This window comes from Coregonus lavaretus (genome assembly GCF_964263955.1).
Source record: "Coregonus lavaretus genome assembly, chromosome: 1".
Taxonomy (NCBI): domain Eukaryota; kingdom Metazoa; phylum Chordata; class Actinopteri; order Salmoniformes; family Salmonidae; genus Coregonus; species Coregonus lavaretus.
Window position 1 is genome coordinate 24,194,205 of NC_139988.1, and position 12,100 is coordinate 24,206,304.

The 12,100-nt window shown below is 40.9% G+C and overlaps 3 protein-coding genes across 3 annotated transcripts in view; 2 read left to right on the forward strand and 1 right to left on the reverse strand.

The window, feature by feature from the left end:
* Positions 1–1,129, forward strand: part of dna2 (DNA replication helicase/nuclease 2) — a 25,323-nt gene extending 24,194 nt beyond the window's left edge. The window contains exons 21-23 of the mRNA XM_084170906.1: positions 34–216; positions 405–551; positions 758–1,129. Of these exons, the coding sequence (XP_084027032.1) occupies positions 34–216; positions 405–551; positions 758–811 (384 nt within the window). The 3' untranslated portion in view covers positions 812–1,129. The remainder of the gene's footprint in view (positions 1–33; positions 217–404; positions 552–757) is intronic.
* On the reverse strand, positions 996–5,682 carry pbld (phenazine biosynthesis like protein domain containing). Its single transcript, XM_084170988.1, has 9 exons — positions 4,124–5,682; positions 3,835–3,934; positions 3,498–3,596; positions 3,264–3,373; positions 3,095–3,124; positions 2,918–3,006; positions 2,661–2,836; positions 2,518–2,580; positions 996–2,150 (listed from the first exon to the last, which is right to left on the reverse strand). The coding sequence occupies exons 1-9, from the start codon at positions 4,205–4,207 to the stop codon at positions 2,038–2,040; spliced, it is 864 nt and encodes a 287-aa protein (XP_084027114.1). The 5' UTR covers positions 4,208–5,682; the 3' UTR covers positions 996–2,037.
* A 137-nt stretch (positions 5,683–5,819) lies between these two features.
* On the forward strand, positions 5,820–10,442 carry hnrnph3 (heterogeneous nuclear ribonucleoprotein H3 (2H9)). The gene is made up of 11 exons (XM_084170963.1): positions 5,820–6,096; positions 6,806–6,904; positions 7,026–7,181; positions 7,565–7,708; positions 8,224–8,362; positions 8,970–9,154; positions 9,277–9,369; positions 9,459–9,580; positions 9,748–9,883; positions 10,001–10,057; positions 10,170–10,442. Exons 2-11 carry the CDS (start codon positions 6,817–6,819, stop codon positions 10,241–10,243), a joined length of 1,194 nt encoding a protein of 397 aa, XP_084027089.1. The 5' UTR covers positions 5,820–6,096; positions 6,806–6,816; the 3' UTR covers positions 10,244–10,442.
* Positions 10,443–12,100: the final 1,658 nt, after the last annotated feature.

Consider the following 12,100-nt stretch of genomic DNA (forward strand, 5'->3'; position numbering starts at 1 on the left):
TAACTAACCTGTTATACCCTCGTGCTCTACTAGGCTGGGTGCAGGGCCAGTGACATCGGGGTCATTGCTCCCTACAGACAACAGCTGAAGGCCATCTCAGGCCTGCTAGCCGGGCCAGCCTTCAGCACTGTGGAGGTCAACACTGTGGACAAGTACCAGGGCCGCGACAAGAGCGTCATCATCGTTTCCTTCGTCAGGAGTCACCCAGAAGGCAACGTGAGTGGACCTTAAACCGACCATGTCTCTTGAGATCTGAACTTTTACTTGGTCAAAGTACCTCATTTTTGGATGGATAGTTACAACAGATTTTTAGCAAATTTCAACATTAGTTATTTGTATATAAATTGGACATGTTGTATGCGTCATTACCTTTTTGATTTGTGTGAGACGTGGTCTGTTTCCAGCTGGGTGAGCTGCTAAAGGACTGGAGGAGGCTGAACGTGGCCATCACAAGAGCTAAACACAAGCTCCTCATGGTGGGCTCGGCCCCCACCCTGCGCCGCTACGCCCCCCTGGAAAAACTCCTCAGCCACCTCACACAGGAAAACATGATATCCTTTACACTGCCCAGCATGGCCTTAACCATGGTTGAGAGAAATACAGTGGTGAATGGATGTTGTAGAGGTGCTATGATATGTTTATGTTGTATAGAGATCAGTATTTTTTCTGGTTTAAACAACGTGTGTTAAGTTGTTGTTTGATGATTGATAATAATTACTGTTCAATCCACTCAGGATGTTTTTCTTAACTGGCCCACGTCTTCCAGCTCCCTCCAGCAGCCCATGAGGTATTACCCATCATGCACCTGTGACAGGACATCTGAGGTAGAACAGTGCCTTTCCTCCACTCACCAACAGGAAATCAGTCTTCAGACTGATCAAGCAATGAATCGATTCCTCAATATTGATTACTTGAAAAATTACTTGAAATAGTTGATAGTATGCTAGATTTTTGGAAATTATTTAACAAGAATCCATCGCAGCTATGTTGTGTCATTGTTTTAACGCTTTTTATTACAACAGAATGTGACCATTCGAAAGTTGAAGTACACGCACCATTTACATGTTATATTGACATTCATTTTGTAATTTTCTATGTGAATAAATCATTTTAAGTGTTGTACATTTTGTTTCCCTCTCCTGTCCCAGTCAGTAAAATTACAGACTGTTGAAATACAGTCCTCACCATATGTATTAGGAAAATGAAGCTAAAATTCTAATTCTGACTACTTCAAATGGGAGGGACTAGATTCATGAAGGGCTTTTGTCTTAAAGGAGAAGTTCTCTTTATTGGGACCAAATCATCTGCATTTTGGATGTAAATGGCCAAAGTTATAGAAGAGTCCAGACACTTTTTGCGATTTCACTTGATTTTCAGAAACGTACCCTAACCAGCGATACACTTCTTCATGCTCGTTTTGCATTGCCAGAGCTTAGATAAAACATTAACAAAAGCTCCAAAAACACAAAAATAAGTCCTTTAAGAAACTGCAACGCTCTCGGAGTGTATATAGTGAGGCAGGTCTTTAGATGTACACATGAAATTGTCATTCCGAACTTTATCCGCAACGTTAAATTGCAACTCGAGCCATACTTTTCTGTGTGTGCAGGCTACATGGAGAAACATCACCGCTAGATCAGGGGAACCACTCAGTCGCACAAAATGGTCTATAACGTTGCAGATAAAGTTCGGAATTACACAATTTCATGTGTACAACATCTAAAGACTTGTATCACTATACTGAGAGCGTTGCTGTTTCTAAAAGGACGTAAATACAGATTTGGTAAAAATAAACTGAACTTCTCCTTTAATGGTAAAACCAATATGTATGAAAATACCCTCAAATTAAAGGTGACATTCTGTATTTTCGCCTCTTATTCAAAATACTGGAGTATAGAGCCAACATTTAAATTTGAATGACAAATGTAAGTGACTAACAACTTGATACAATGGAATAATCTCAAACTCAAATAATCTGTAGCCACCGCTAGGTCTACAGATTATTTTGCTAGGTCTACAACGTGAACAGTTTAGCCTCTACACAGTTAGAATCCCCTGCAGGACGGTTACAGCCTGGCCAGCGATATTCAGTCTGCCATCATCCCGTAGCTCCAGCTCCAGCTCCCCACCACGACTGGAGCACTGATAGGCTGTCACACAGGAGGAGAATGCAGTGTGTTAGTGGTAGTTATTTTGAATTATGTTTACGTGATTTATTTATTAGATTTTATTCTACTCAAGATGTACCTGTCCATCAATATCTGTAAATTGTTTGGGTTCTGTGCAATGGAATTTGATCTCCATGTTGCAATGCTGTTTACATTACCCATCACAGGAGGTTGGTGGCACCTTAATTGGGGAGGATGGGCTCGTGGTAATGGCTGGAGCAGAATTAGTGGAATGGTATCAAATACATCAAACACATGGTTTCCAGGTGTTTGATGCCATTCCATTTGCGCCATTCCAGCCATTATCATCATTACCGTCCTCCCCTCAGCAGCCTCCACTGTTACCCACCCAGCATCTTTTTCTTGCCCAGTTTCTCTGACCAGTAGCCTGCAAGGACAGTATGTGCAGAGCCTGCAATGATGTAAAAACAAACTAAATTAAACTTTCTAAAAGACTACAGAATAAGACTTGCCAACGTCCGCTGTACTTACCAGTCACAGGGTCCTCAGGAATCCCGAACCAGGGGGAGAAGTTTCTGGAGTAGAAGTCATAGCCAGGCTGACAGCCAGGGGCTCCAATCATGGTGACAATCAGACCCCTAACCCTCCCGCCAGTGTCTACACGGAGAAGAACTGCTGGGTCTGGCTGCAGGGACGTGAGCACTGACCTATAACCAAACAGTCACTGTTTCAATCCCTTTCAAGTTTCCCAGCACCAGTGATAATACATAAAGTACAGTGTTTTTTACCTGTCACAATTGTCAGCAAGGCGCACCATTAGCTTTTTGGTGGTGCCACAGAGGCATACTTCTTGAACTGGCTGGTCTCCCACAGCAGCCTGCACATACATATTCAGACTGTGACAGACAAGCTTTATTCTTCACCATGAATTATAGAAACGGTGGTAAGACGGATGATGCACTTACATTAACTATGTCTTTAAATTCATTGAGACCCTGTGGATATGAAGTTTCAATTAGAAAACTCGTAAGTTACATTCATTTGCAAAGGCTTTTATGCAATACTTACAACATGTACAGTATATATAATATAATATGTTGAACATGAATGTCCCACATTGATTTCATCACCTACCAGAGGAGTAGGTTTGTTCAGTGGGAAATCCATCACTATAGATTCCCCCTGTTGTCGCACATACAGCTCTCCACTCAATGTCTCAAATACCACTGTTGGGTTGACATTTTCTTTAGGAAGGGGATTGTGGAATAGAAACAATTAATTGAATTGCACTATATTCAACAAGTTTGTACTAGTTGCCATTCACTTGCTTACATGTGAGATACTGTATTATGTGACTGTCATTCTTACTTTTTTTGTAAAACAGTACTGCAGCTGAAGCTAGGGTGGCATGTCCACACAGAGGAACCTCATTGGTGGGGCTGAACCAACGTAAGCAGAAGCGTGCTCCTTCAATACAACACATGTTCCCATGTCAGTAATCTTAGGATGTTCTGGTGGTGAGTTGATTTACCTTTTCTTTCCTGAATCCCATATTCCATCTACTCTCGTTCTCATTGGCATCAGTCACTCCCTCTTGGTTAATTGCAATAAAATAGAGTACCACCAGATAGCAGATTTGCAAACTTCTGCACAGAAAAATAGAATACAGTTTCAACTCTATTTCAGAATGTCCCGAAAAAGATACCTGAGCTGAAGTCATCTTTTGAATTTAGCCTTATGATGAAGGCAGTCTCTGACAGGTTCATCTCAGCAGCAATTTTCTGGTACATATCATCCTGCAATTCCTGTTTGGTTGAGAACAGTCAACAGTCTTTTTTTGCATGATTACATTGGTAATGTTTAAGGAGGAGCACAAGTATACCGGTTAGATAACTTAAAGCAAATACTCATGTTGATTATTCAGCAACACATGAGCAGATGTAATAAGATGTAATTATGTATAAGTATTTGCACAATTAAAAAATTATACTTGCATGTAAAAGCAGACAAACTGCTGCAGGATTTCCTTTGAAAGGTAAGTTGGTAAATGCATCAACAGTGAATACTGGAATCTCCATTACTTATTAGAGTAGGCATATGCTGATTTCCCAGTGAGAAGTGCAGAAGTTTAACAGCTGCACGCATCCAACTGGACTTTAACCAGTGGGTGTATCATCCCAAAAGTCTAAAGTCCATTGCTTCCTTTCCTTTTCTCCTTTCATTCGTCTGCACTGACTTGATAGGGCTGACTTGGCTAGACAATCTCCCCATAGAATAGGCCCACCTTGAAATATTGCTCTTGTCTGTCTTTTCAGGCAGTGCAGGTGAATAGGGTTAGGCAAGTCTGGCCTCCTAGCTATTCTTTCATTGATTTCATAGAAACGGACAGGTGTAGCTATCTCTCGGTAGGCATCTGCCCTGGGTAAAAAAAAATTATCTCCAAAATAATCACAAGGAGAGGAATCCACCTAAAACAGGGGTGCGTTCAGTTTGATTCAACATTTGCTAGGTTATGTGACGGTTTGTACTGAAAGACACATTTCCCCAAAACGGTGTGTGCACCATTCCTCAACAGCATTTGCAGTCAATGATTTAGATATACACTAGATGACAAATAGGGAGCACTGTGTTAAAGCCACCATGCCTCCATCTTGGCACTCCCTCACCGCTGTAAAAAATATATATTTTGGAGGCAATAGAAAGGCATTTATTAATGTCTACATAGATTTTTGTCTACATAAGATACCTTAATGCATACTTTTACATTATCGGGCTTTCTAGCTCCCGTCTATCCATTGTTTGGATCATTTTTTCAATATTCTATGAGGGTTGTAATCCCCTGTAGCTCAGTTGGTAGAGCATGGCGCTTGCAACACCAGGGTTGTGGGTTCGTTTCCCACGGGGGAGCAGTATGAAAATGTATGCATTCACAAACTGTAAGTCGCTCTGGATAAGAGCGTCTGCTAAATGACTAAAATGTAAATGTAAAAAATGGTTGTTGACGTCAACCGCCTATATTCAATAGAGAGATGTTATGCTACTAGCCTCATGCCAATATGCATAGCCATCTCGAGACAACGCAGATATAAAGTGTTTTCTGTCAAAGTTGCCGGGATGTCACGTTTCCTACTTATCAGTACACTATTACAATTTAGCATTGCGAAACTTCTATTCAATCAAATTAACTTCACATAGCAAATAAGTCATTCATGTTTTTGTTGCCCAAATTCGACACTCAGGAGGACTTCGAGTTTGGTATCAACCAGACTATATCTCAGAAGATATCTGAATAATTACTGCAATATTCAGCAATATTGTTGTTATCCTATGCGCAGCGTGACTGTTCAAAAGACTGGCTGGATCCACGTTACCACTACTCTTGCTGACGCGCGACCCACGTGCCTTCAAGGACGTAGATGAAAAGACCGTACATTATGAAGATAAGCTAAAACTGCTTATCCAATAGAAACATGTATCTTATTCCCGATCACACTTGTAGGCGATGTCACGGCGACGTTGGCTAGCTAAGCACATGCATAGAAACACGTCATCGTGTCCAATTGTCGTCTCGCGCCGAACTGCGCATGTGCAAGCCATCAAATCAAAGTCACTCCTTCGACATACAGTTGTTTTTGACGAAAATGAAAACTTGGCAATTTGTCACTAACGAGGTTGGAGTAATAACATGTTAAACTACTTAAGACATTGGCTCGAATATAGGTTGTGCCTTTAGATTTGGAGAAAAGTAACAACTAAGTAAAAAAAATTCACTTCTCTTATTGACTTCTCAAACCCTGGCCTGGTCTGTTTGGTAAGCGTTCCCGGAAGTCTAACGATGTTGCGCCTCTGGGTTTAGAAACTCTGTGGTAGAGGGGCTGTTGTTAGGAATAGATGTTATGTTCTCGCGACATTACCTGCTGCGAACTCACTGTTCCCTGAGAAGAACTGAGACCGGGGAAAATAAATTGTAAGACGCGTTTTATCATTTTATTCCTAAAATGTTAGTGACATCCTATTGAAATATATCATGTTTTTTTTATTCGTGTTGGTAGGGATATATTTTCTGAACTGGATGGAAAGTTTTGTTTTCTGACCTAGACCGTTTGACCGTTGCGATGTCCTAGCTTGCTAGCTAAGCAAGAGTTGGCTAGCTAGCTAACGTTACTTAGCGTTTACTCCGGAACAAGACTGTCTAGCTAGCTAGCTAGCTAGCTAATAATGCATTCTCGACACCGCGTAAACATACCATTATCCATCTGGATAGTTTATGTACATTTGTGTTTTAGTTAGTCAGCAACCTATCAAGGACATCTATAATGACAGAACCCAATTAACAGCGCTTGAGTGAGAAATTAATCTGTTTGATATTCATTCTAGCTAACGTTAACTGTCAAGACTTGTATGGTCCAAAAAATACAGTTAACCTTGTAACTAGTTAAGTTAAACTAGTCAATAATTGCGAGGTTCGCCAAGGTCAGAAGAAGATGCAATCGACCTTGAAGCAAATAACTAGCTGGTTTAACTAATTAACAATTAGCTCGCTAGCTCACGTTAACTACTTGGAAATGTAATTCCACATGTAGGCCTAGCTAGTACTGTGGTAAGGTTGTACGAATTATGCACGGTATTGCTAACGTTAATGAAGACTTGTATTGCCCTTTTCAACCATGGTCCAGAGGAAGAGACTATGTCTGTGAATGATGATGGGTATGTGGTGAGGATTCGGGGCTTGCCTTGGTCCTGCACCCAGGAAGAGGTTGCAGGGTTCTTCTCTGGTGAGTAGGCCATGTTCATAAAAGTGAAAGTGGTGGCATTCAATAGTCACTTTATCGTTTGTTTGCACCTTGTTGGTCAATGAAGAAGGCACCAATGAAGTTAATCTTGTGTATCTTGCAGATTGTAACATTGTCGGGAAAGTGAATGGAGTGTGCTTCACGTTCTCCAAAGAAGGAAGGCCCAGTGGAGAAGCTTTTGTGGAGCTGAAAACAGCAGAAGATTTTAAAAAAGCCATAGCAAAGGATAGGAAACACATGGGTCATCGCTATATTGAAGGTATTCTGTCTGACAGATCTCTAATCTGTCTGTCGTCACATTTACGCTTATCAATCAGTCAGCTAGTTGTGGTATATTATGACTGACGTTGCCCGCTCAGGGATTGACATTAAGGGTTGCCCTATTGCCCGGGACAAGTGACCTGAGCAGTTGCACAAGTTGAGCCTGCTCTGAGGTTGCCCCATTGGGCAGGTGATTATTATTATTTCAGTAGTCTGGTCTTTCTGATTCCTCCCCAGTGTGTAGGTAAAAATAGCTACTTTAAACTATCGGGCAAGTGATCATAGTCTTCGGGCAACCAAAAAATACCCCAAACTTGCCCAATGGTTGAGTGCCTTTCAGACCTTAATGTCAATCCTTGCCGTTCCTGTCCGGTCTTGTAGTGTTCAAGTCAAACCGTAGCGAGATGGACTGGGTGTTGAAACGCAGCGGCCCTACTGACTACGACAGCTGCAGCGGGTGTATGATACGTCTGCGGGGACTTCCCTTTGGCTGCAGTAAGGAGGAGATAGTGCAGTTCTTTGCAGGTACATACATAGCGTTACTTTAGTAAGGTGTCTATGAACAAAGTGTATGTCTTAAACTATGAATGCAAAAACAGGCCTATTGATGGATTAGAGTTTTCAGGCATCCAAGTAAGTGCATGACAAGCAAATACAATTCAAAATAATTAAATCCGTATTTGGCTTTTATAAGAATGTGGTGTCTTAGTATAGCATGATATTCAATCTCTTATAGTTCAATAACATACATGCACACAAATGTACAAATATCTGTTTATAAAACTATACGCAAAGTCACCACATTTTCTGGATGGCACAATGCTCCTCTGATGTTACTGTTCTTTGAATAACATGAAGTCAATGTGTTCATGGATAAAGTTCAGCAGTATGTTCTTGGGTCTTTTGGTGTGTCTAATACTAAGAGATATCACATTGAAATAGTCAAATAAAAGCGGAAAGGGCTTTTCTTTTGTACATATGGGAATGTTGCAGCTTTTAACATGTCTCCCCTTGTGGGGTTATTTGTCCTTGGGTTAAAGGGTTGAAAATCGTGCCAAATGGGATAACATTGCCGATGGACTACCAGGGGAGGAGCACAGGGGAAGCCTTCGTGCAGTTTGCCTCAAAGGAGATAGCAGAAAAGGCACTGGGGAAACACAAGGAAAGAATAGGGCACAGGTGGGGACGGAAAGTCTGGGCTGGGTATTAATTTTATGATTAATATGGGGCGGGGGGTCATGCATCTTTCCTATAAGTTAAAGATGGTATGATCATTCATAAATCACACTTTGAAGACTTTTTATTTTTTTACTTGGACAGTTACCATGCTTAATCTGGGCATTTTCTTCCATTTGATTTATTTGTCAAGCAGTGCAATGGGGGGAAAAGGGAATTAAGATCAGTGCTGCAGAATTAAGTGAGAGCCTTGACAGTACCACCATAGAGCTGTTAATAGCTGAATTGTGGGAACTAGGCTATTTATGTCAGAGTGCCTTCTAATACTGCATCATGATGAAAGTGCAAAGTCAAAACCTGCTGCAATATTAGCAGATTATGTGAAAGCTGTGCCATATTGTTACTGCTATTGTTAAAAATTCATAAATTGTATTATTCCTTGCCCCTCTAGATGTACAATAAAGCCATCTGTTTGACCCCAACTATTTAGCTTAGATAAAGTTGCCCATATGAAATCATGCACAATGTCTTGTCTGCTGATGTTCTCCATATGGCTATTATCCCATGTACTGTTCTTGTCATAACCCCACTTGCATTTAAACCCATTCAGGTACATAGAAATCTTTAAGAGCAGCCGGAATGAGATACGGGCTTACTATGAGCTCCCCAGAAGGATGATGGGGCAGAGACCCAGTCCCTACGACAGACCCATGATGGAGCGAGGTGGGTTCTTCCCTGGTCCAGGACGGGGGGGTGCTCTTTTGGACCAAATGCGTGGAGGAGGCTACAGTGGAGGTATGTGCAATAGTTTTGGTTAATGAAGTCAATTTAGTGTTTGAGAATGGACTGGATTGAGGATGGCCAATGGTCTGAAAAGCTGATAATTGATTCCCCATTCTCTGTGTCTGTTCACATAGGCTATGGCGGATTTGACAACTACAATGGCTTCAGTAATTACTGTTTTGGCAATGGCATGTTTGATGACCGAATAAGGGGCGATAGAGGAAGAGGTGAGATCTGCTCTTTCCTTTGTGATGTCACACTGAAGGTGTGCCTGCATTTCCTTGTCAGGTAAATTAATTCTGTGCTTGGCTTGCAGCTATGGGTGGCCATGGCTACGGTGGTGCAGGTGATCATAGCTCCCACAGCGGCTTCCACAGCGGCCATTTTGTACACATGAGGGGCCTGCCTTTCCGTGCCACTGAGGGAGACATAGCCAATGTAAGAATCACATTTTTCTAGCACCCATAATCACTCCCATTCGTCTTTCCAATGATGTCAACACGTTTAAAGTAAATATTCACAGTCCAATTATGTAACTTCAATTTGTACAATCATGGTGGTCATAGCAGCCCCTTACGCTTTGGTATGTATGCCTTTTGGTTTAGTTCTTCTCCCCATTGACTCCTGTGCGAGTTCATATCGACTTTGGACCCAATGGAAAATCCACAGGCGAGGCCGATGTTGAGTTTAGGTCTCATGAAGATGCTGTTTCAGCTATGTCGAAGGACAAGAATCACATGCGTACGTGGATCCCTACTTCGTTTTACCCCGTTATGATTACTTCTCTCTCAATATGAACCATAAAATATAACCGTCATTTTTTAAGGTGATTTTTTTATTTTATTTTTTGTTCTGCAGAACATCGATACATTGAGCTCTTCTTAAACTCAACTGCTAGTGGAGCATCTGAAATGGGTAAGTACTGTTTATCATCTCATCTGCCTGTATTTCAGAAAACACTCAGACAACAATGGTTGAATCAATGTTTTTAATGCCATTTCTGGATTTATTTCCTGGTTGGTTTTAGGCCGCGGCGGTGGTTTCTATGGTAACTCAGGAGGCATGGGCTCGAGACGGAGTGGACTGAGGGGGATGTTCTAAACAGGAGTAATCACCATTCTCAACCAAACGTTCAAGTCTTGAAGATTTGTTTTGTATTTGAATGTTTTCACATGTTCAGAAAAAGTACCTACTTATAATATTTTCCAGTCTCAGAGTGGAATAAAAAGTATATATTTGAGCAGTTGCATAGGCTAACCAACTATTGTACATTTTACTTAATACATTTTATATTTAATTCTGTGTGTCTCAGTATAAGATCATTTCAAGACCATTAGCAATAATGCATATTTTAGTTAATTACTACTATTGTTAGCTAATTTCCCCACTTCTGTCTGCATTTTTTTGCGCTGTAGGGCTCGATTCAATCAGATTGAGTATTAACCCGTGTTGGCCGACATCCACATAGCAGTGTTGGAGGTGTAATTGCGGTATGCGATGACGATGACAAATCGGTGAACACTGCTCGTGTCACAAACCACTCCCGTATAATCCCTACCATGTTAAAGTTCAAAACGGCGATAGAAAGTGTAGGCTCTATGGATCATAGAGATAATAACTAAAATGTCAAACCATTAACGTTAGGCTATAAAACCCCCCCATCCAAATTAACACAAAAACATGCGTTTGCCTCAGTCTAATTTGAGTGTATGAATTGAACACAGTCGGGTGGTTTCGTTGCAGCTGTGTGGATTTGACAGCTCTAACGCAGTACACCTCCAACACCACCAAATGATTGAATTTAGCTCTTAGACTTGAAAGTCATTGCTAGCACGGGTTAAAGTGCAGAGGGGGTAGGGTGGGGGACTCAGAGAAGAGTCCAAAGTGTAAAACAGTACATGATCAGAGAAGACTTAGACAGCGCTATCCCTGCCTAAAGTACTTTCCCAAACATTGATCCAGGCTCAAGATATGTGAATGTGGCAGGCCCTGGAATGGTGCAGTGTGTATTGTGTGTATGTTCATGGAAAATCTACTTTGATTTTACAAGCTGGGGCGTTTCCAGCCAGTTGTTTTGAAAGTAGCGCTCACGAGCCAAAATGGGCCCCCCAAAAATTGTGCATAAAGATGGTATTCAGATATTACATTTTAGGGTTTCCACTAGTCATAATTGGCTATCGTAAAAATTCATGAAAACAAACATTTGCTTTTTGGTCTTCATTTAAGGTTAGGCATAAGGTTAGGTTTAAAATCACATTTTAAAAAGAGAAATTGTAGAAATAGGTGGGGGTTGATTTAGTTGCTGTGGTAACTAGTGACGACCTCTTTAGCACTACCCACAGTTTTTAAACTACAGTGCGCAACATGGTTCAATGTGCCAATAAATCAAAACTGTTGGTTTTTTCAAATTGCCTCTGTCTTGGAGCTAGAATTGGGATCAAGTTTACTGTGCTAATGACCATACAGAAAGAATAATGGAGAGCACTGTATGATACAGCGAATTTAGCAAATGAGGCATGTGGTACAGTGCCTTCAGAAAGTATTCCTTAATTGTTGTACAGCCTGAATTCAAAATGGCTTACATTTTCTGACACATCTACACACGATACCCCATAATGACAGTGACAATGTTCGCTAATTTATTTAAAATAAAATGGAGAAATCTAACTTATGCTATGACACTCCAAATTGAACTCAGGTTTCTTTAAATTTCCTTTGATAATCCGGTCCTGCTTTATTTGAAGTGCATCCTAAGGCTTCATAAGCACTACATAGATGCTTCACAAATAATCTTTAACTGTATATCATGCTCTATTAAGATTCATAATGTGGCATAACTGTAACAACTATCAATTTATGTTCACAATCTTTTATGGAGCATGAAATACGGTTATAGATGATTTGTGACCCATTTATGCAGTGCTTAAGAAGACAATGATTTATGAAGCCTTCATAAGA